At 35.8% G+C, this 25,116-nt stretch overlaps 2 protein-coding genes across 2 annotated transcripts; one reads left to right on the top strand and one right to left on the bottom strand.

The window, feature by feature from the left end:
* Nucleotides 1-615: 615 nt before the first annotated feature.
* On the top strand, nucleotides 616-4,811 carry LOC103331247 (glucomannan 4-beta-mannosyltransferase 9-like). The gene is made up of 9 exons (XM_008233866.3): nucleotides 616-1,352; nucleotides 1,436-1,534; nucleotides 2,039-2,291; nucleotides 2,741-2,851; nucleotides 2,950-3,086; nucleotides 3,501-3,614; nucleotides 3,695-3,894; nucleotides 4,165-4,344; nucleotides 4,507-4,811. Exons 1-9 carry the CDS (start codon nucleotides 1,074-1,076, stop codon nucleotides 4,667-4,669), a joined length of 1,536 nt encoding a protein of 511 aa, XP_008232088.3. The 5' UTR covers nucleotides 616-1,073; the 3' UTR covers nucleotides 4,670-4,811.
* Nucleotides 4,812-16,254: 11,443 nt separating this feature from the next.
* Nucleotides 16,255-19,322, bottom strand: LOC103331246 (uncharacterized). Its single transcript, XM_008233865.2, has 5 exons — nucleotides 18,528-19,322; nucleotides 17,970-18,091; nucleotides 17,816-17,856; nucleotides 17,617-17,715; nucleotides 16,255-16,888 (listed from the first exon to the last, which is right to left on the bottom strand). The coding sequence occupies exons 1-5, from the start codon at nucleotides 19,072-19,074 to the stop codon at nucleotides 16,708-16,710; spliced, it is 990 nt and encodes a 329-aa protein (XP_008232087.2). The 5' UTR covers nucleotides 19,075-19,322; the 3' UTR covers nucleotides 16,255-16,707.
* Between the last annotated feature and the right edge of the window lie 5,794 nt (nucleotides 19,323-25,116).

The raw sequence follows: 25,116 nt of genomic DNA, 5'->3' as shown, positions 1-25,116 counted from the left end.
ATCCCAACAATTGAAGTACGTTTTTTTTACCTTCATTACCTATTTCAAGCCCTAATAACATACATAAGACAAACCAACACTAGCTATTTCAAAGCCTTTCTATAATAATACATACCCCAACCGCATGAAACAAACCAAATTTAAATTCTTCAGTAGATTCTTACCTTTATACTTTGGAGCCTTTCCCCCTTTTCGGTAGTTTTCATTTGCTCATCAATCTTCTCGATAGTTTTCATTTGCTAATCCATCTTCTCTCAATCACTTCTGCAGATAAGCTTTACCGCCCAATTTTCCACCACTGAAAAATCTCATTTCTCAGAAAAAGCTTAGAAATGAGTATGATGATGTTGACGACGACTCTAGGAAATATATTTGAAGTGTGAGGAGGTAAAAGGGAGTTGATCTGACGATTATATCCCTCATAACATGGGGATTTAATGATTTTTTTGACGGAGGGACTATTTAAGAACACTCATATTAACGTTATGGACCACGAGTGATACAAAAAAACTTTAAGGATGCAATCTGATAGTTTCACAAATGTCAGGGATGTTTTGGGATAAAAAGCCTATTTATATACATATATACATACACTGCATGTCACACACAATTTGCGGCCTTAAGCAGTAAGCCTTCTCTGTTTTCATAAATAGCAGAGCAGGACAGCCATTACTGAAGAGAAAGAGAGACACACTTAATTATATTTGATTCTCTCTCTCTCACACATCAGGCTTGGCTTGTTTTTGTGTTTTTCTTGGTGATTTTTTGAGTGAAGTCCAAATTTAGTTCCTCAAGCTTTCATCCGTGATCATAAAGCCAGAGAGTGTGCTCGGATCCAAATTCACTGACAAGTACATCCAGCTCTCCAGCATTTGCTTGAAGTAACTCAGAATCCAAAATCACTGCAAACACACCAATACAACCAAAAGCTAAACAGAGCAAAAAAGAAGCTTGTTCTTTTCGCAAAGCCAGAGAAACACCTTTACTATATATAACCAATAAGCAGTTATAATCCCAAACCCAAAAAAAAGCACTTCTAGTCCCATCAGTTTTTTCATTGCTTTCTCTTTACAATGGACACATTGCAAGGAGGGCAATTTGGGTTGGTTTTGCAGCAAGCCAAAGCCACACTGATTGTGCCATTGCTGAAGTTTTTGGTGGTTGTGTGCTTGGGCATGTCTCTGATGCTTGTTGTGGAGAAGGTGTACATGGGCATAATGATAATATTGATTAAGCTGTTTAGAAGGCCTGTGAAGCATTGGAAATGGGAGGCCATTAAGGATGATGTTGAGCTTGGGAACTCAGCTTACCCTATGGTTCTTGTGCAAATTCCTATGTACAATGAAAGAGAGGTACTTGTTTCTTTTTTCTTTTGAAAAGATAGTTTATTTGTATTTGGAGTTTTTTTGGAAGTGCATTGTGCTGCTTGACGCAGGTTTATCAGCTTTCTATTGGAGCTGCATGTGGGCTTTCCTGGCCTTCGGATAGGATCATAATTCAAGTTCTTGATGATTCAACAGATCCAACCATTAAGGTACTCATTTATTTAATTTAATGATTTTTTTTTTCCTTTTGCATATTCTTTAACCAAAGTTGGTAGACCGATATGTCATATTGCTCTGATAAAGTGTAAATTTGTAATCGGTATTTAAACAAACATGTTATTAGTAATTTCGTCATACTGTTTCACAAGAGAATATTTCGTATTATTTTGTATATTGTTTAAGTTTTTTAGTGTCTCTGGTTCAAATCTTGTAAAAGTGTTTCAATGATTAGTCTATCAAAGAGAAAATAATAGTCTATCAAAGAGAATAAAAAAAGTCATCTTGGTCAACCTCATAGATAAATTTTAACCAATCAAAATCCGTTCACTAATGTTTACCAATCCAAACTCAGCCATGCGACTTTTGACCTTTCGGGAAAAGAGTCCAAAGCAGCAATTTCCGCATCAAAACACATAGAGACCAAAACTTTCCCAATTCACTCAACAAACCTTTCAATTTCTGATGTGGGTTTTTTGGCCTTAAAAAAATTACAGGATTTGGTGGTGCTAGAATGCCAAAGATGGGCAAGCAAAGGAATAAACATAAAGTACGAGATCAGAGACGACAGAAATGGGTTCAAAGCAGGGTCTCTCAAAGAAGGCATGAAGCACAGTTATGTCAAACTGTGTGACTATGTTGCCATCTTTGATGCTGACTTCCAACCTGAGCCTGATTTTCTCTACCGCACCATTCCATTTCTGGTCCACAACTCTGATATTGCTCTTGTCCAAGCTCGCTGGAAATTTGGTAGTCTTATGATTATTCTTGTTTTTATTGTATTTAATTAAATTAAGCTCGTTAGTGCTTAGGTTTGGTTTTGGTGACAATGCTTGCTATGAATTTATTGGTTTTTGGATTTAAGTTTCTGGGTCTCTTTGACAATGCTTCTTTTCTTTAAAAAAGATATAGAAATATAGAGATAGTGCTTAGACACAGAACAAGTTTTATTCCACTTATGTTAGTTAGCTGTTAGCATAGCATCATAATTTTTTTTTCCTACTTTGATGCGTAAGGAACCAAATCTCGATTAATCGTATGTATTTTTAATTGTATTTGTTTAGATTTTTAATTGTTTTGTGAAATAACTTGTGAGAGAGAGGATAAGTCTTTACTGGTTATCCAATAAAGGAAAATAGAGGTGTAGACACGCAAGGGTAAAGGTAAGGGATGATGATAGCTTCTTGGTGGCATTGCAGTAAATTCAGATGAGTGCTTGATGACAAGGATGCAAGAGATGTCACTGGATTACCATTTCACGGTGGAGCAAGAAGTGGGGTCTGCAACTTATGCCTTCTTTGGTTTCAATGGTAAATTTTATTTTATTTTTTGAAAATTACTAAGGGAGCTATGTAGAAAAGTTTCATGTATCCCTAATTAATGATATGACACTGGGAATGTGATGCAGGCACGGCGGGTGTGTGGAGAATTGCAGCGCTCAATGAGGCTGGAGGATGGAAGGACTGCACAACAGTGGAGGATATGGATTTAGCAGTCCGAGCTAGTCTCAGAGGCTGGAAATTTGTATATCTTTCTGACCTTAAGGTAATGAACTTTGTTAAAATGGTTGTAGTCTTGCAAAATATCAAGAAATCTCAAAAGAGGTTAGCTACCTACGCTTACAATGAGCTAGAATTAGACATCCTCTGTTATTGAGGTTTCATAAATTACCTCAGAAATAAAATTATGCTGTTTTAGTACAATTCCATTGACATGGACAAATCCCATATGATGCTTTCTTAGTTTCTGGGAAGAAAAAGGCATGCATGCACGTATAGTGCACGTACTGTAGATGTAATATGAAAACATGTTGGGAAAACAATGGAAACTTGTTTACTAACCAATCTGAGTAGAGAGCAAACGGTAGTCAACTTTTCATTGGTCTTTTCCTCTTTGTGTGATATTTTCAATATGACCATTTCACATTTGATCCCATATTAATAATTGTCTACATTTTAGGTGAAAAATGAATTGCCAAGTACTTTCAAAGCCTACCGTTCTCAGCAGCATCGATGGTCTTGTGGCCCTGCTAATCTCTTTAGAAAGATGGTAATGGAGATTGTGAGAAACACGGTATTTCCCTACCATATCTGTTTTAGTTTTTGCCTAAGTTTATTACTTCATACTCACTGTTACTTTACAATATATTGCAGAAGGTGTCCCCATTGAAGAAGTTTCATGTGATCTACAGTTTTTTCTTTGTTCGCAAAATTGTAGCACATATCGTCACATTTGTCTTCTACTCTGTCATTTTACCAGCAACAGTTTTGGTTCCTGAAGTTCAAGTTCCCATGTGGGGTGCTGTTTACATTCCTTCTACCATTACTCTCCTCAATGCTGTTGGAACTCCTAGGTCTCCTACTCTCCCCTTTGTTCTTTTCCTTTTTAAGTGATCCAGTTTTCTTTTTTCTCTTGTGGTACGTCGCATTATTAATGGCAAGCTATTTAGCTTTTCAACCAACACTGTTTTCTTGGGTTTGGGTTTACTGTAGGTAATGTTGTTTCATCCTGTTATAAACTTTAGCAAACCTGCAGAACTTCTGGCTCTCCATTGACAGATATGCAAATGTTTTCCTTTGTATTTGCTTATTCATTGCTAATGCTTTCGAGGTCATATTTACAGATCACTCCACCTATTGATTTTCTGGATCCTCTTTGAGAATGTCATGTCTCTGCACCGGACTAAGGCAACATTTATAGGTCTTTTTGAAGCAGGGAGAGTAAATGAGTGGGTCGTCACTGAGAAACTGGGAGATTCTCTCAAGAAAGATCCCAGGAAACCTCGATTAAGAATTGGAGAAAGGTATATTTCTATGCATTTGGTTTCTGTTCTGTTGATAGAACTCCTTTAAAATGAACTACTTTTCAATTTGTTATGATAGCATTTGATGCCACAAAATCTTGTCAAATGTAAGAATATGAAGTTTACATTTTCTTTTCTTTTCTTTTGATTACTAATAAACAGACTACATATGCTTGAGCTCATTGTTGGATTCTACGTCTTCTTCTGCGGCTGCTATGACCTTGCCTTTGTAAAGAACGGCTACTTTATCTACCTGTTCATCCAATCTGTTGCATTCTTCATTGCGGGATTTGGTTATGTTGGCACCTTTGTCCCTAACTCATAGCCGTACACATTGTTTCAAGAATTCATTCATCAACATCCCTTCTATCAAGGAAAGATGAAATTATTATTTGTTTTCATCCGGGAGTTATAGCTGTTTTAGATTGTTTATAGGTCATTCTTTTCGGATGAGCGATGGTTTAAATTAAGTTATTTCTTTGTGGATAGTCTAGGAAAATTCAAGGATGAGAGTGCAGGGCCGGCGAGTTATATATATACATGGCATTGGAACTGCCTTTGTACTGTAAAATGAAGCGCCAACATGTCTCGAGAATTATGTAATTGAAGGGCTGCTGATTTGTAATAACAAATTTTATAGGATTTTGCTTGGGAATAATGAAGCTGGTATCAAGATGCAGAAATAGAAGTTTATAAATAAATAAAAAGGAAGCTCTTTCTCTACATATTTACATTTAAAACTACGTTTCAACTATAGAGAACACTGGGCAAAACATTCGGTACCGAATTGTTTTTTAATAGTCAACAACTGGATTAATTCATGAAATAAAAAATCAGCAAAAAGATTGAGAACAGTATAAAGCAAACTTAACTAGGGAGTGACTGACATATGGTAGGTTTAGGGTTGCAGGAATGTCTGCGAAATATTTGTAAAAGTCACCCACCTGCAATCCAAGTGGTTCCGTATCTTCTCTCATTTTCTTTTGGCCGTTAGACTTCTCATTTCTCTCTCTCTCTCTCTCTCTTTGCTACATCAACTTGTTTTTGTCTCTTTTTTTTTCTTTTTTTTAATAGTCAAATTCTCTCTCTAATGACTTCATCTTCTATTATCTTGAGTGGGCAACTTGGCAACATCTTCTCCTCTCCTTTTGTCAACAACAAGTATTATTCTCATTCGCTCTCATTTTTTTTCTTTTAAGAAAAACTATATCCCCACCCTGGTCCCCTTTCTTCTTGTTGACAACCAACTGCAAGGAAGCTAAGCGAGGAGATGGCCACTCCCCCTCCTCCCCTTCACCCATTTTCCCCTTCCTCTCCTCATCTCCCCTTCTTGTTCTCCCATATTTTCCCTTCCTCTTATCCCCTCTTCTCCTCCCATTCCCCTCCCTAGATAGTTTAGATCTATTTGGATCTAGGTTTGTTTGTCTGTTTGTTTTGTTTGGTTGTTTGTCTTTATCTCAGTGGCGGCGACAGTAGTGACCTTGGATTCTGTCTCTCCTCGAGAGAGATGTGATACCTGGTGGCTGATGTTTTGTCTCTGTTTTTAATGACGGTGGCAACAGCGACACTGGTGGTAGTTCTTAGGATGTGGTGCTCTTCTCTACTCTTTGCTAACCGAAGAACTATGCTTAGTCATAGAAGGTTTTCTTTGTCAAGTTCTGAGTTGAAGTGGAGTGCTTCTCAGGAGTCCTTTTACTGTTGTTTTTGTGTTCCTCCTCCGTGTTCTCTCTTGGTTTCTGCTATGGTATGCCTTGAAGTTTGTGTGGATGTCAAAAGACTAATTTTGCTCATAGAACGCCTCTTTTGACAATTGGGATATTCTGCGGTCCGCTCTTGTGGGTTTACCATTTGGGGATTCTGTGATCCTCTCATGTGAGTTTATTGTGTTGGTCTCTAGTTGCGGTTCTTGTCAATGGTCTTTGTGTTAGTTTTCGTTTTTTATTTGTTCTTTTATTGTACCTGAATCAGACTCTTTTGTTAGCCTATGACATATGTGATATTCTTTTCTCCTCCGGGGTTTGTCCCATGAGGTTGTCCTATGAAGGTTTTAACAAGGTGATTATATCGTGTCGCTCTTTGTACGTCTTTGGTTCTATGAATGAATTCTCTTTCTAAAAAAAAGTGTTATTCTCATTCTCTCCTTTGCTATATATCTTTAATTATAGTTTTAATTTAAAACTGAGTATTATAGGTTTAATTAGGAATGACTTTTAATTTTGGGATTTTGTTGAAATTAATTAGGACTTTGATTAGGGATGAATTATTCTAGGGCCTTGATTTTGGAATTTTATGACAATTCAGTATTCTAGGGTTTAATTACATATGAATTATAATTTTGGGTTTGGTATTGTTGAGATGCTATTATGAGAATTTGTTGATTTTTTGTTGGTATGTTTGATTAAAATTCTTTCTACATATTTATTCATAGGCTATCTTCTATTATGTTGGATCATAATCGGAATCCCCAAAGAACAAAGAATTTGTTATTTTTTTTAACAAAAAAAAATAATGGGCCATCATCTGGTACATTGCCTTCTAGCACTTCTTTATCTACTCCAATATGTGATGAGCAAAATCTTCTTGAGTCTCCCATTGTCGAGCCTCCAGTTGAAAGAGTTAATCTTAAAGAGTCAATGATGATCATGATTTTAATATCAATTATCTTGAGTGTGATCCAGGATTACGTCGTCTAATATGTAAATATTTGGTGAATGAACAAGATAATGTGCGAAGAGCATATAATCTATCCTATTGATTTCCTTGTAATTCCTTCAAGTCATTCATTATTTAGCATATATGTAAACTTGCCGAGAAATTCTATCTTGTTGATTTCCTTACACACGAGTTGAAAGCTTTAGAAACAGAGCTCATGTATTTTCAAAATGATATACATCGCCTTCCTTACTTTAAGGAAACCACTACTTCCTCAGTTATGTCAACAACTAGTGGAAATAAGTTCGGCAGAGAACTTCATTTTCATTGACAAGTTGATACGATTGGTGTTGACTCTTCCTGTTTCTACAGCAACAACATAGCGAGCTTTCTTATGTATGAGAATTATTAAGAATCGACTTCGAAGCACCATAGATGATGAATTCCCTGCTGATTGTACGATCCTCCACATTGAAAGAGAATTTGCCAATAATATCGATAATGCATCGATAATTGAGGAATTTAAGAGTTCCAAGCCTCGCCGGGTTAGATTTTAGATTTAAATAGTGTTGTTTTGTATTGCATTGCATTTACTTTTGGTTTTAGTTTTAACTTTTGTATTTGTTGAACTTTTATTTATGAATAGAGATGCAGTTGAGGGTAAGGCTCATTATGTCCCCTCTAATTAGGTGTATCTTTTTGTGTTTATTAATAAAATTCACTCATACAGTCGAGTTTGGTATGTAAGTTTTCCCCAGCCGGCTTTTGAATCCTACAAATATAATCATCCCACCATTTGTCGGCTTCATGTTCTATCACGTGGGTTGCAAATCAGATTCAATACGGTGGTGGAGAATTGCAAACTTTGTTGATCAAATTTAAAGATATTGTTTGTTATGAAATTTTCAATTACTACTTAACTTGTATTAGTATGAAATTTTGTGATTGGCATTCTTTAGACTTTAGTGTAGGCTAGTATATGTGGTAAATGTGCTGTGATAAAATTCGAAGGCAAGATTGACGCTCGCATGATTGATACAGCTTATGAATCCATGAATTGAAAGTGTTGAGGTTCAAAAAAGTCCATGGTTAGGCCCAAATAAGTTTCCGGCCCAATATGATATTGTATTAAGAAAAGTCACATATCATAGTACACAAAGGTTCGTCATATACAAGTCATAGTCCAAATGCCATGCTAAATAAATAATTTGTCATGCCAAGGACTGAGATATTATTATAAAATACAAGCCCATGCTAAACTAAGCGTCGTGTCCCTCTTCAAAGATGATAAAATTGAAGCACGTCAAGTGACACGCCACTCCAAACAAGGAATTATTATTCCGCACCTAATCACGCCATAAGCTTAAGTGGGCTCCAAGCCACTCGAATACCCGGGGCTTGCTTGAGTGGGTTGTGGTATGGATGGTAACAAATTGACATGAGGCCCATTGATGGGCCGAGAAATGGAAGTCTCAGGTTGCTTGGGAGCCTCAGACTCAAGCCCATTTCTTAGGCCCAAACATGTGGGTGTGCACAAAGGAGAAAATAACCTATTAGCTTAACCAAATTAGCCCAACAAACATAGGCCAACACTTGTTGAGGTTAGCCCATTTATTTTGACAAACCAAAAGGCCCATATAATTAGAAAAGAGAAGAAGCCAAAGCCTCATACAATTAGAAAAGAGAAGAAGCCAAAGCCTCAGCTTCTTGCTAGAAAAAACAGAAGCCACGAAAGAGATGTCCACATATACAGAGTTGTTGGAAAGGAACAAGTTCCAAGCACAAAACATCCAAATAACCAAGGGATATTAGTGTGCAAGAAGCCAAGAAGAGAAGCACCCTTCGAACCAGCATATATACCCCAATTCCTTCCCTAATCAGACTTGGCCATGGAAGAAGGAAGAAAAGAAAAGAAGGAGATGGCTGGAAATAGAGGCAGCTGTGGGAAAGAGCATTGAGCTCCCAAAAATCCCTGATTTTGTGAGATTGGATAGAGAAGATTTTGCTAGAATAAGATAAGTCAAAGAAGGGGAGGAGAAAGGAAGGAAAAAACTTGGCCAAATTAGATAGAAACCATTAAAGTTTCTTTGAAAATGTTAGCTTCCAGCGGCTATAAATAGGGCATCTTCTACCCAACAAGAGGGAACCACATTTCAGAGAGCAAGCTTCCTCTCTTACTCCCAAAACCCAGCAATTTCATGCTCAACCCATCCTTTTCCCTTAGTTTTCTCTCTTGGCAAGCTGTTTTGACACTTGACAGAGTCTGTCAAGCTGCCGGAAAAAGCACTCAAGCCATCTTTTTCTCTCTTTCCCTTATTATCAGCCAAATCAGCTTGTAAACCTCTTCTTCCTCACCTTAAACACTCCCATATCTCCCTAGGAAGCCATATTTTCCTCTTTGGTGCTAAACTCATGTTGATTTTGCTTCCATGCCACAAGCCTCTCATGCCAAGCTAGAAAATTTATCTGTAAGCATCAAGAAATCATCTGTAAGCTGCTGTTATTTTCATTGGTGAAGGTAACCAAGATGTTTCCTAAAGCATCTCTGTCTTTTTGAATAATTCTTGGGGCTTGATCTTTGAACTCAGGCTCAATGGGCAATTTCATCCATCTGCCCTTTACGGCAACCCAGCCCGTTTGTAGCTGCCGGAAGAAAAAAGCCCCTACAGAAAGTAACTATTTCAATCAACGTGTTTTGAGGTAATGTCATCATTCAATCATGCATTTTGATTGTGCTAATTTTAGAATTGTTTTCAAATCAAGGATTTGTTTGGAACTCTGATTTTAAAGCAATCAAAGTTTGGTTGGGAAGACTTTTCATTTAAAGGAAGTTTTTTTCAATTCAAAATTGCTTTAGAGTATCTCGCATTTAAAACTATTTGTGTTTTCTTTTCTGATTAAGAGTCATCTTTGTCATTATACCATTCCTTCTAAATTGATCTCTTTGTGACATATTGATTGGAGATCAATCAGTTTTCTTTGTAAATCAATTTATTTGATTATCAATTTAGGTGCTGATTGGTTTTTTTTTTTCTTCCTTGTTTAGAAAACCACTATAATAAGGAAGCTTGTACTTCTTCTTCCACACCACTTTCAACTTTAGTTTTCTAGCTCCTATGAAGTCAAACAAAGTTGCTATGCATTACTTCTTCAGATAAATCATCATGTGTAAGATTAGCTTGGTGATTTATCAATTAGCGTTTCATTCATTTTTTTAAGGTTTAGTGGCTCATAAGGTTGAATGCACAATGAGTGTAGTGACGCATCATTCAGCGAGTTTGAATTTGATCATAAGGAGAGAAAGAAGTACATCCCACGAAACGAGTTTGAATTTGATCTCTTTGTGACATATTGATTGCAGATCGTACGGCAGAGGGGGCGTGGAAAGCCACCTCTACCTTGACCATTGACCCTAACTAAGACAGTTCCACTATGACCGTTGTTGACTTGGAGACTATCGGCACAATAGCAGGAGCAGACCCGCTGATATCACCATATCAAGGCAACCACCAGAAATGCAGATGCATCGATGAGCAAGAGAACAACAAAACCAATACCCTAGATATGAGAGAGACAACTACGAGGTTAGCACCTCAAAGTTGAAGCAAGGAGTGACGGCAATGACTCGACGTGGAAGAAAAGTGGCTCCACACTGTCAAGTCAAGGAGGGCGATGACGACTGAGCGTGGATTAGAACGAGTGATGTTAGGCTGAAAAGGGAATGACAGCTGAACGTGACAAACCTAAACCCTAATATTTGATGCACGTCTCTCCTCACATTCAATATGTTACTAACTTGAGTGTAGTACGAAAATGCTATATGTAAACAAGTAATTGCATGTTTAATTGAAGAAATTCATGTTGCATTATTCATCAATATACTAGTACTCTTGTGATATAATAATCTATTTTTAAATTTTAAAACAATTCCATCCTACTAAAAATCAATAATAAGTTCCATAAATATAATATAAAATCTCTGTTCAAATCAGAATAAATTCAAAATATAATGAAATATAAAAGGGCATCAAGATGCAATACTAGTGTCTTAAGGGCTCGTTTGATACACTGTATTAGACTCTAGATAGGAGTAAATAGTCCATATAAGGTGTTTAGTGTCAACTTGCATTATTTAATTACCTGACTATTTTAAACGGGTCGCTTTTAATACTCTCCTTACCTGACTAATTAATACACCCACACACCCCAGTTTAGATAATACACGCTCGCTTAATTATACAGCTAGGGAAAAAGAAAACACATGTTCACGTGAAAAATCCGACGACGCTATTTTCATCTTCTTCTTTCTAGGGTTCTTCTCCGCTATCTTCTCCAAGGTTATTCTCTTCATTCTTCTCCAGGTATCCATCTCTCTCTCTCTCTCTCTCCCCAATATGCTTATTCTCTCTTCTTCTGTCTTCATCTTCTCTTTCTTTATATATTTCCTATTTTATTAAATTTTTGTGGAAATTAGGTTATGAGTTTTTCCTTTTTGACCTTTTTTTTCTTGCTATATTGGAACAATACATGCGAATGTGTATCCAACTCAATTATGATAATGGGTTATATGAAAAAAAATCAAGATAAAAACCATTGAAAAACAAATCACAACACCAAACACAATATAACTTTTAGTCATACTATTTATCCGGAATAGCACCAAACACCTTATAATATTATTGATAAACAGTCAGTACTCTATGAAATAGAGTAATACTATCCGACAGAAATTAATCAATATAGTCTGACGTACCAAACAAGCCCTAAGTTGTTTAATTTTAAGAATATCTTTGTCCATATAAGCACATAGGTTACATTAAAACTTGTTAGTTGTATTATTATATACTTTTTACCGTTGTTGTATTCTATTAATTTTCGTAATGGTAAATGTATAGAAAGTTCCATTCTATTAATTTTTAATCACTACATTGATTCGATTCGTTGTAAGATGTAAGTCATAATTTACACAATCTTGGGACTTATTATATGACACAAATGTAGCAAATTATTATTCAATTATTTTGTTAAAATGGACTTGTTAGAAATATAGAAAACTATTACATTTTGGTGCCATAAATTTTATATTTTTTATTTAAGAAAAAATGTAGTTGGGGCACATGTCTTGCTTTATAAAAATAAAATGAACAATTATGAAAGAGTGTTGATCAATTTACAAGATATTGTTTGTCCATCATTTTTCAAAAAAATAACTAGGGTAATAAAGCATCAAAATTCATCTTACGAATTTATTTTTATTTATGCTTACGATGAAGCAAACAATGGCTAGTGTAAGTTTGTGCAAGTATTTTCGAAGGCGGCACTAGTGTAAGTAATTATTGTTGTCGTGAACACAAATATGTAGGCAAAATATGTCATGATCTATTCTTCAACTCCTCTCTATTGTCTAAATCCAATGTCAACAAATGTAGAGTTCTAGCAAAGAGTGCACAAATTTGGAGCCAATGTGTTGCTATTAGAGTTTCTCCCACATTTTCTATCGCAATTCCAACTTCAGAGACATCATATTCGAAGACCTTGAATGAATGTAAAAAATATCTCCATAGAGTGTGCTCGGCAAGTTGGTGAAAATATTTTCGATGGTGGGGTTAGTGTAACTAATGCTTGTTGCTATGAACTTGTACATGTAGACAAAACATGTCATGATCTATTCTTCAATTCTGCCCTTTCTTCCAAGCCCAATGTTGACAAATCTAGAGTTTTGACTAAGAGTGCGCAATTTTGGAGCCAAAAGAATTGTGATTACACTTTCCCCTACCTCTTTTATTGCTTAAACTGAGAAAAAAAAATGGATAATAAATTATGTATGTGATATACGGTAACATTTTAACAAAATTTACGTTTGTACAACGGAAAAAAAAAAAGATTTTGATATGTGCATTTGGCACTTATTTAATTTCTACTATTACCTACTATAGTTAACAATTCTTCACGTCAACCAATTCCTCTTTACCATTGTTTTCACCTTTTTAAAAATCAAGATATTAACGAAAAAAATTGTAATTTTTAAGTGTGTCTATTCGTTGGCCATTTCTTCTTTTACTTTTACTATTATCACTTACATGTTTGTCTTTTTCGTCCTCACCCTCATTATTTTCATCCTTTTCATTTTATTCATTTTCACGTTGAAGATTAGAAACACCCACTCAGTACAATCATGAACAAAATTAGTTGGATCATATTTGCAAAATTTTGTTCTTATATGATAAATGAACATATAAGAACGAAATGTACTTTTTACTGTTTGTTGTATTCTATTAATCTTCCTAATGAAAAATGTATAGAAAGTTCCATTGTTTTGTTCTTTTTGAATGACTGCGTTCAAGTCTTCTTTTTTGTCTAAACCCAATATCAACAAATCTAGAACTTTGGTAAAGAGTGCACAAGTTTGGAGCCGTTGTGTTGCTATTAGAGTTTCTCCCACATCTTCTATCACAATATTCTTTCGCAATTCCAGCTTCAGAGGCATCAAATTCAAAGAGCATGACGAATGAATGTAACAAACATGTCTCTATTGAGTGTGCTCGGCAAGTTGGTGCAAATATTTTCGAAGGGGGGGCTAACGTAACTAATGCTTGTTTCAATGAACTTGTATCTGTAGGCAAAATATGCCATGATCTATTCTTCAACTCTTCTGTTTCATCTAAACCCAATGTCAACAAATCAAGAGCGTTGGCAAAGAATGCACAAGTTTGGAGCCTATATGTGTTGCAATTACAGTTTCTCTCACATCTTCTATCGCAATTCCAACCTTAAAGGCATCATATTTGAATACCTTGGATTGGATGAATGTAAACAAAATATCTCCATTGAGTGCTCTCGAGACGTTGGTGCAAATATTTCGAAGGCAGGGCTAGTGTAACTAATGTTTGTTGTCATTATCTTATATATGTCGGCAAAACATGCCATGATCTATTCTTCAAATCTGATCTTGCGTCTAAACCCAATGTCGACAAATCTAGAGCTTTGGCAAATAGTGTGCAAGTTTGGAACCAATGTGTTGCAATTACAGTTTCCCCTACAGCTTCTCTCACTTATCCAGAAAATAAAATGGATCATAAATTATGTATGAGATATATGGTTTGAGAGTGTAACAATTTAACATAATTTATGTTCATTCATTGACAAAAAAAATAAAATAAAATCGATATGTGTAGTTACTTTATGATATTGAACAATTCAAAGGAACAATAGTTAACAATTTACAAATTTATAAATAAACCCAATCCTAGACATGTATTTATAAAAAAGCCCAAGTACTATTTAAACATAGAAACACACCCAAAATCAACCCCAAAGTCAACTTTTTGGGTGTGTTTATAAATGAGTTTTGAGTATGTATAATGATGGGTTTTGGGTGTGTTTATATGTTTAAATAGTGCTTGGGTTTTTTTATAATTTCAACCCCTATTTTGGGTGTTTTAGTGAAACTCCCCAATTTACAAATTTATAAATAAACCCAATCCTAGACTGCGCGTCAACCAATTCCTCTATACCATTGGTTTCGCATTTTAAAACTCGAGAGATTAACTCACAAAAAAAACTGTAGTTTTGAAGTGTGTCTATTCGTTAACCGTTTCTTTTTCAATTTTCCTATCAAAACAACTTGGTCCCAAATCTTTTTTATTTTATTTTATTAGATCCAATAGTATAATTACTTTTACTAACTCACCCTCGTTGTTTTCATCCTCTTTTACTCGTTTTCACATTGAAGATCAGAAACACCCGATCAATACAATCATGAAGAAAAAAAAAAAGTTGGATCGTATTTGCATAATTTGTTTTTATACGATAAATGAACATATTTTACATAGAAAGTCAAATACATATATTAAATTAGGGTTACAAGCATTAATATAAACGAGTAGGCTTGACAATGGATTGTAGCTTAACTAAGGTGAACAAACTCTCGTCTTTAATATCTCGAGGAATTTATAAAGTACTTAGGCGTTTTCATATTCCAAATAATTTGTGCAAAAAAAAAGAGTGTCGCATTAAAGTAAAAACTTGTAATATTCCATGGGGATGACAATGTGATACGTAACGTAAGAAAACTCACTCACACTTCCTTCCAACCCACCCCTCGTGTTACGTGTGGTGGGGTTGAACAAGAAAGGAATCACATCGGCTTGGTCCCAATTTGATGTTACATGAAGTCGAGAAATATTGTCAAACCTTGTTTTCTCTACAAGAATCAGAATCTTCGTAGAAGGCAGGAAGCATGACATTGACAACGTTAGAAAAGTAAAGATGTATTAGGTTTTCCAATTTTGTAAAACACTTTGCTGTCCAAGTGTCTATCATAAAAAGCGACGGGAAGGGAATCGTCGTACATATTTGACATGAAGTCTTATTCTCATTAGAAAAATGAACATAAACAATGGTAGTATTATGTTTTGATTTAGTTTGCTTAAAAACAAAAATGCTAAGTTGGTCAGGATAGTATTCACGTCTCCTTCTACTCAAGTTTGAATCCTCATCTCCGAAAATAATGAGTAATATTAAGATATCGCCTTATAAAAACAAAAGGGTAACTTCCCAACATATACGATTCAACAATAGAGTGCGTGAATTTTCTGTATATCTTTAAAATTGTGAATACAACGCTTTATTTCTGTTTAAATACATTTCCAAAATGACTTCTAAAAGATTCTAGAACCACTTATAGAATGATTGTAGAATAAGTAAGTTGCAGTTTGCAGACGCCAACTAAGAATTGGCATATAGCTGACCCTAAACTTTTCCCGAACTCTTTTCTCTTGACTTGAACATTACCCACTAACAATCGAAAACAGACCTGCAAGAAGTAGCAAATTAGAAAATTCCAATCTCAAAGCTGAAACAACCAACCAAGATAAAAGTGTTTCATTATACTGAGGGGACGGAGGTATAAATAGCCAGAGCACTCCCAGAGTTGCCAAAGGGAACAGAACACCAGAGGAGAGGCAGAATTTAGAGAAACTCATAGAGAGCGGTTAGCAGGAAAAACTACTGGTGCAGCTAAAGAACCGAATGTAGCCGGGTTACCACCCATGCGCCGTAGCAAAGCAGTTAAAGTAAAATCTCCCAACTTACAGTAATTTAGGAGTTTAGCATATATTCTAATGAAGTTGGAAGAATATGAACTCCATTTCCAGCCAATGGAAGAAACAAGCATTTCCACCTGGCCATGCAATTCGACTACAAAATATAAGCTACTGTCAAGTTTAAAAGGAGGAAACAGAATTTTCCTGACCAATATGAGAAAAAGAAACATTGTTATCAATTATAAAATGTGTGAGCCAACCAGAACACCAGAAAACTAAAAGTATCAAGTAAATCTGCCTTTGAATTTTCAAACAAAAATAATGAACCTACAAAATTGAACCAGCCAAATTAATGAATGCAACGGAACTCCAATAGCTGGCCTTGGAAGGAAATATTTATTCAAATCATTATCTCTACGAAGCTGGAATCGCTAATTGACTCCTCGTCTGCGGCCAACAGTTGCTGGACTGGCTAGCCTTCCCTGCCTTCAGCCTAGCTACTTAGTCTTAACCTATTACTTGAATCAAGGTCATTGCAGCAAACTAATGAACTTGAAACATGTTCCTTGTCGGGGAAACTCTTCCCTCACAAAGTTGTAAGCTCTTCTACAACAATGTGATTTATTTGATCCCAAGGAATTTATGTTTATATAACCATATCCAACTTCTACATGTTTAGTTTCTTCAGACTCTGTTCTGAGAAAGAATCCAAGATGTCATAGTGTCCATATCCATGAAAGAGAACATTGATTGGTTTCTCCTCTTCTTTCCGATAATCTTCACCATAATTTGCTATATTAACCAAACCAGCCGAGCTTCTATCTATCATGAAGACAGATATTGGTGTCCTGAGGAGTAAAACATTGTGTCAGACTCAAAGATTAAGCAGATTGCTATATAGATCATAACACACCCTCTTCCAGAAAAAAACCGAAAGAAACGTGAAATGGAAACTAAAATTGTAGAACCATGATAGGTAGTGTCCCCTTTGAAAATTAATCAAGGAAAAAAACAAAATAATGACAACACAAAATATGCAGCCATGGCAGCTAAACTAAACTAAACTAAACTAAAGGGGGAAAATGCAGGCCATTTGCATGAAAAAGACTAAATGTAGAACCTGGGAAGAGACAAAGGAAAAGATGAAATGAAAGAATATAAAAACCCCAGGCTGAGAAACTAAACTTCAACCTTAAACTCTGATATTTTGAAATGCATAAAATTGTCGAACACAATGACAACGCAACCTATCTATTGAAGCCACACAAATCCGAATATAGAAATCCTAACACAAAACCCAATAATAACCCAATATGTAGCTCGAAATGCTAAACTAAAGTCAACCATAGATAAGTTAAAACCCTATGCCGCGAGACTAAACCACACACCCTCGTCACATGTACGTGAGTAGAAATGCATCACAAACTCCATCTATGGCAACATGATGGTATGAGAATCCAGAATAGGTAGCAATGGCAACCGGGCCTATGGAGTTAACACAATTCTACCAGAATGAGAAAACATCAACAATCATGGTTGAAGTTATAACAAACAACACAAAACTGCTTGTTCTCACTTTAAAACATGAGAAGCCATCAGCAACTCAGGTTCTCCACCCCAAACATAAGGCTGTTGAAGTCTCTTCACATACGCATCAAAATCACCTTCGATGAACCTAAACATGCATTTCATAAAAGATTAAAAACCAAATCATTTCTGCAACATGGTAACAAAAGCAAATTGAAAAATTTCAGTCCAAAATCACAAAAGCTTACCATTCTGTTTCCTCACGCCTCTTTAAGAGCTCGTCTACAACCTAAACCACACGATAAGAAAATACAGCACACACATAAACAATTTGGTAAAACATTCAATGCCTCCGAAAAAGGAAACAAAAAAACATTATGCCTAAAAATGAATGATAGTTACTTGAGCTCTTAATTCATCAGCGAGATCTCTCTGACGATTCTCATCAGGGGCTTCCTCCCCATTTCTCAAGCAAGCCACGTGTGCTATCGCTCTGAATAGGCATCGACCATCGGCTGGCACCCCTGTTATTATCTCAAACAGAATCAACGTATAGTTCAGGATGTTTTGACGGAAAATTGAAGTCAAAACAAACAAAGACAACGAAAGTAACTCATGTATGCATGCACCCACAAACAAACACACAGAGTCACCAAACAAAGCATTAGCAAAAGCACCAAAAAGTTCCAAAAAAGAAAAGTTAAGAATAGTGGCTTTCAATAAAACCAATTAAAAATTCACAACCAAAAAGTGCACATATGACATAGCATTTCTCAATAGATTAATCTTAGTGGTGAATCCAACCACCTAAAATGAAAAAGATGTGAGCTCTCTTCTTAATTATTTATAAATAAAATACTTGACAGAACAAACTCAATAATTCACTGAAACAAAGTCAATAAATTGATGAAATTGATCCTAATTAGCATTAATCACAAAAAAAAAAAGAAAAAAAAAGACCTGTAACTCTGTAATCAGCGGAGCTATCAATGTTATTCTGATCGGGAGCAGCTGAGCATTTCGAATCAAAACTCTCAGCATTCTCGTTCGAAACGCCGTCGTTTCCGTCGGGAGTAGAGTCGTCAGCCCAGTCGATCGGGGCTAGGCAGTTGCAGACGCCGAAGAGGAGCCAAGCCGAGTCGGGACGGTGGAGCCAGCGAGCTGGGCGTGCGTCCCAAGCGGCGTTCCACGACCCCTCTCCCTTAAGCTCGTAGTGGATCGCCGGCCGGCGGAGATCTCGAGATCTCCGGTTGCAGGAGGAAGGGAGCAAGGCGTGCCATATCGATGCCGCGCCGGTGCCGCAAGCCGAGCCGAGCTGGCACGCGCTCGAGTGGTGGTGGCGCCGAGTCTCAAAACCGCAGGAGAAGCTAGCGATTTGCTGATGAATAAGGGGAAGGGTATGGGCTTGGAGGAGCCGGCTCTGGTGAGCCGCCGCCGAGCCGTGAGCGAAGGACGAGAGGGAGCTGACGATCCAAGTCTTGCGGCGCGCACAAAGAAATCCGAGCATCACCGGATTGAGTCGTTGAGGGAGGAAGAAGGGATGTGTGTGTGCTATTGGTCAGCTGTCAGGTTGACGGGCTTAACCTACGCACCAATTCGTCGCTGGAAGGTTGGAGAAAGTGGCGTACAGCTATCACCAGAAAGGCTATTGTTGGTGGCTGCAGCCATGGCTAAAGGTGATGATGATGAGATTTTCTGAGGTTTTTGTGAGTGTGAGGGCGAAGCATTTTAGGGAAAGCCAAGAGGGTGACACTCGCGTTTCACGAGGAAAATGTGATTTTTAATCTTTATTTTATTTTATTTTATTATGATATAGGGGCAAAATATATGTATGTTTTGTTTTTTGAAGTTTGTGATTTATACTGTTGGAAGCATATGCCAATGAGATATTCCAGAATTTTCTTTTTTATGGGTTGGTTTCATTTTTATGATTATTTATTAAATGAGAGACGATTACCAATATGTATGAAGTAATTGACAAGTGGGCAGTTTTACGTTTATGAGATAACTCTTTATTAGAGAAAAATAACTTTGAAATTTCAAAATAAAATTTAAAAATAACTCTTCTATTTTAAATACTAATATATAGTAATTATTGTAAACCTTATTTAGGGCTATAATTGAACAACTAAATAAAGTTTGTTTACAAATCGTGTACAAACCAAATATGGAAAATGATATTTCTTAGTTACTTTTCTGACATTACCAACATGGTAAATGAATATCGAATAAAAAACCAAAAGAACATGTACATGAATTTTCCATTTCTCATCTCTTAAGAAAATACATGAGAATTGATTTCTCTTCAATTGCAAACCAGAACATGCCTTAGGGTGAATTTGCTTCACAGGAAAAAGGAATTGGTAAGTTCATGCTTGAGAAAATAATATGGGGAAAATGAACCTCCTCCTACCATCCATTTTGGGGTTTCATTTTCCCTTCCCAATAGAACCGATACAATCATTAACTACACTTTTTAATGCTTAACTTGCCCCTATTAACAATTTAAAAATACCCAGGAAAGCATTAGTTATCCTATTTTTGCATATTTCTAATTTAGGGATATAATTATAAAATTAAACAAAGTTTGTTTTTAATTTGTACACAAGCCAAACATAGGAAAGGAAAAAAGATATCCTAGTTATTTTTCTAACATTACTAAACATGGTAAATGAATCTTCCATTTTTCATTAAGTGGGAAAATACATGGGGATTGATTCCCTATCAATTACTTTTTGTGAATCAAACAAGGCCTATATTTGGTTCACAAAAAGAATTTGATGGGAAATAATTTCCCATATCATTTCCCAAAAGATGGAAAATGGAAGATTCATTTCCCATGTTTGGTAATGTTGGGAAAATAACAGGGAAATACCACTTTATTTTCTTTCCCATGTTTGGTTTGTGTAGGAATGTAAAGTCATTGTCTAAAATATTGATAATATCGACGAAGTATCGATAATATCGATGATAATATCAAAAAAATATTAATGTCGACAATTTCTCTCACACTTCAACAATATTTTGCCAAAATATCACTATAATATCAATAATATCGATAATATCGATAATATTGAAGACAATGAAAAATTTGAAGAGTTATTTACACTAACACGCTCTGAGGTTTCTTGTGTTTTCGCAAAACCCCTTCAGGTCTCAAAAATTACACGAACACCCCGAGGTTTCAGTTTGTTTTCACAAAACCCCTTTTCGTTGATTGTTTGTCTAAAAATTGATGATTTCATTGAAAAAAAACTTATGCAAATGACAAAATTAACCTCAATGAAGTATATGTAATCTAATCTCAAAGGCCAACTTTGTCATTTAGAGAATTTTTGTTTTGTATAAAATCATCAATCTTTGGATGAAAAATCAATGAAAAAGAGTTTTGTGAAAACAATTTAAAACCTCAAGGGGTGTTCTTGTAATTTCTAAAACCTCAAGGAGTTTTGTGAAAAAGCCGAAAACCTCATGAGGTGTTAGCGTAAATAACTCAAATTTGAACCTTATAGAAACTCTAAGTGGTACTAAGTCACTTATAGAAACTCTAGGTTTGTTACCTCAATATATAAGCAACTTAAATAATTTAAACCCATCATGCAATACATTTCCTTCTAATTTTTTGTGATAAAGTAATAGATAATTGACTAAAATAAACATCCTCCAAAGTTTCAAGAAAAATTTCCAAGTTTTTCTTACAATTTTAGTGGTTTTTATTCAATTTTTATCGATATCGATAATATCCCGATATTTTCATTGAAAATTACGTGTTTTTGGACTACCGATATTTCTGAAACTATCAATATTTTAGACCTTGTGTAAAACAAAGTTTGTTTAATTTTCCAATTATACCATATGAAATCAAATAATAAAATAATACATTTAATGCTATATTGTAATTCTAAATTGTTAATGGGGACAAATAGTCATGAAAAGCATGTATTTAATGCTGGCCCGTTTTCCCAAACTTTCCCATTATAAGGGAAAATGAAACCTAAGAGGGGAGGAGGGTTACATTTTCCCATGTGCCAAACAACCATTTCCCGTAACTAGACTTACCAAATATGAGAAAACAATTGATTTCCTATCCCCAAGCATTCTTTCTCATAAACTAAATGGAGCCTTAGAGCATCTCCAACTGATATGTCAAAAGTGTCATGTAGACATTTAACAGCTAGAAATAACATCCCACATCACTCCAACCGATGTGTCAAAGCTGATGTTGAATGAAGGCTGGAGGTTGATATGTTATTTTTGACATCCCAAAATCAAGATGTCAAATGAATATTTTATTATTTTTTCTTTTCTTTTCTTTTTAATTAAAAATAAATGAACACTAAAATGTAATAAAATAATAATTTAATTTGACATATCGGGTGAAGTGTATAAGATGTCAAATTGCCACATCAGCCATCAAATTTAAATTTGATGTTTGGCATTTGACATCTCCCTTGGAGATGCTATTAGAGTAATCAAATAAATGGCTATCAATAAAATTATTTTATGTCCCACATTCTACTTCTTTTTTAGCCACAAAAAATTACATTTATGTTTTATATTATCACATCTTAGGATTTAAAGCATTTTGGTGGAAGAAAAGAAGAAATTTTGTCCAAGTTGGAAGTAGAAAATCGATTATTTATGAAAGAAATTTATCTCATTAATCAGCACAATATAAGAGGATATCAAGACCTTATAAACTATCCTTTCTAATTTCCACTAAAATGAAAAATCATTCACCTTTACGTTTATTTCCTCGTTCAACAGGCCTGTGAGTTTTTTAGTTCAACATGCCTGTGAGTTTTTCAGTCGAATCCAATTTCAAATACCTATTTAAAAGGGCATGTTGAATAAATAAATAGCGAAATTTGTTCCAACTTGAAGATAGAAGATGAATTACTAATCAAGGAAACTTATCCCCAAAATATTAGTATATCAACACCTTATAACGTGTCCTTTTTAATCTAAAAATGAAAATCCCTAAAATCAATACCTTCATTTCGTCTTTGAACCTACATTTGATCTATTGCACTATCCAATCCAATTATTGATAGGACTTGACCCGAATTCCCCTTTTGAACTCATGTAGAATCCTGTTACTCGACCAGCACCCGAACGATGTCGGACCCACTACTAACTTTACACATCTCACCCGTACTTTTTAAGAAATATCAGAACAACTACTGGAGTTAAATTTACAACGTTAGTTTCCAAATAAACAACGAAAACGGAAAATAAAGTTTCCTACTAGGTAGAACTACAAGGACTTCACCGACGCTGTAGTAGCTTATGTGGTCGTCCAAACTATGAGCTATCTACTTCTTGGGGGCGCAAAACAGTAAAGGCGTGAGTGGACAAAAAGAAAGTTTTTCTTGAAAATAGTTATACAGAACATATTAACCCCTCTGTTTTCTCAAACCCTTGAAAACTTACTAAAAACACAAGCAAATTTATGTATAGGAACATAATATAATAAATCCACATGTAGGTAAAATAATCTCGGAAATAATTAGAAAGTAAAGTTTCAATTAATACAATATGGTATCTCAAATAACATTTAATTCTAAAATATCGATTGGTCAAGGGTAGGCTAATATTTTTCTTGGCTTTGGGGACTCTGTTTGCCCGTTTTGCGTTTACTCCTGTGATGGAAGGGCAAAGTTCCCCAACTGCCTTGAGAACCATAGACTGGTCAACAAGTCAGCTTTCTTTGGTGTGCGAGCATGCCACTGCTAGTAATAAAAATTCTAGCAGACTTAGTTTGGAATAGATAACTTGCGCCCTAAGTTACTGATTTCTGCAAACAAACGATTGTGAATTTGGGTGAGGAATATCTCCCAAGTAAGTTCTTTTCTTGCCTCAGACTGGTGAGGACTTTAACAATTTATCTCAGTATAAAGAGGTTGTTCTGGCCAGAATGGTTGATGGAATTTAAACTGCTTTTAGGCGAATGATGGAATTTAAATCGCTTTTTAGGCGTAACGCTTTTACAAAACTATAACAATAAATACTCATGCTAGAGAGATGAAGATACGATTGGAACTCCATTTCTGCTGGATGGGAGGCTCTGCTGGCCGGACCGAGACGCTTGGGCTGGACCGTTGACAACTCGATTGCTAAGCTTCAACTATAAATCGATACCAAAGGTTGATTCTGGCAGAGCTTCAATGTACTTTAAGCTTTTGTGAAGCTTCGAGTGGGCGTAGCGGCTTCTTCATCTGTAAGGCGTATGGTCGTTCTCGAGGACTTGTGGGCTAGAGACTGCACTGTGAAATTTGTTGAGGTTTTCACGTTTTGGGAAAAGCTCAAGCTCTACCTGTCTTGGTCTTTTGCTAAACCAAATTTGTAACGAGAGAAACCTCGTTTTGAATGACTTATTTTCTAAGTCTGAACCTTGGGAATTCTAATCTAAAGCTGGTTTTCACTTGGAATCAAGTGAGCTTCTGGTTGATTTTGAGTTGTTTGTGTTGGTGTCTTGGCTCAATGAGCTTTGGTTGCTTAAGTGTTTTGAAGGTTTTTTGAGATCAAGTGATCATTTTAAGTTTTTGTTTTTGATTGATTTTTTGGTTTTTTGAGTGTGTCCTTTACCCTGTTCACTCCTTCTTGTATTTATAGTAAAACTGTTTCTTCTCTGGAGTAGGGTGATTGTGTTTTTTATTGGGCGGCAAAGATATTTTCCCCATTTTCCTCTTCTTCTTCAGATTTTGGCAGATAGGCTCTCGGATAGGCGATCACTTCCTGTTTTCAGCCTTGTGATATTTTACCCGTGATGGTTAGTTTGATTCCTTTTCGGACAGCTCCCTGCTTTCCTGCTTATCCTCTCTGAGATTGTAACTTGCTTATCTTCTTGGGAGAATTACCTTCTCTGAAAAGATAGAAGAAAAATCTCTGAATATACATATATAAGAGGGATTTGATCTTCAGTTCTTCAGAATCAACTTGATGTCATGAACCCTTCAATCACTTCTTTTATGGCGATTGCCATTGACTTCCGCCATTGCTGACTTTTTATCCCGAGTTGCCATTGCTGACTTTTTATCCCAGAGGTTGCCACGTGGGATTGTTCCTTCTTCTGGACTCCCTCTTCCTATTATGTTGGGCCTGTGAGGCCCAAATTAGCCTTGTTTGCTCTGATGAGCCTTGGGGACTCTTCTCGTTTTTGGGCTTCCATCTTTTATTTGTTTGGATGTGTCAATTTTTGGCCCAAACAATGCCCCCTTAAGTTTGAATCGTTTTGGAACGGTTTCAGACTTAAATGACATGGCCATTAAATTGGCGCGTGGTAAATTCCCGTTAACGGAAAAAGTAGAAGTACAACAAAGGGACAAACTCAAAGATGTAGAAACAAAGGGACAAACTTAAAGACAGAAGTAGAAACAAAAGGACAAACTTAAAGACAGATCTAAAACAAAGGTAATTTTGAAAGGAACCAAAAGATTTCTAGTGTAATCTTGTGTCTATCCCAGGGTCTGTTTGTACACTGCGAATTCCACATGGTTGGATAAAACTTTTTTAACCATTTGCCATTGATTGGGGCCGTATGAACTTC

This window comes from Prunus mume, linkage group LG5 (genome assembly GCF_029339155.1).
Source record: "Prunus mume cultivar Tortuosa linkage group LG5, ASM2933915v1, whole genome shotgun sequence".
Classification (NCBI taxonomy): domain Eukaryota; kingdom Viridiplantae; phylum Streptophyta; class Magnoliopsida; order Rosales; family Rosaceae; genus Prunus; species Prunus mume.
This window is presented reverse-complemented; position numbering and strand designations above follow the sequence as displayed.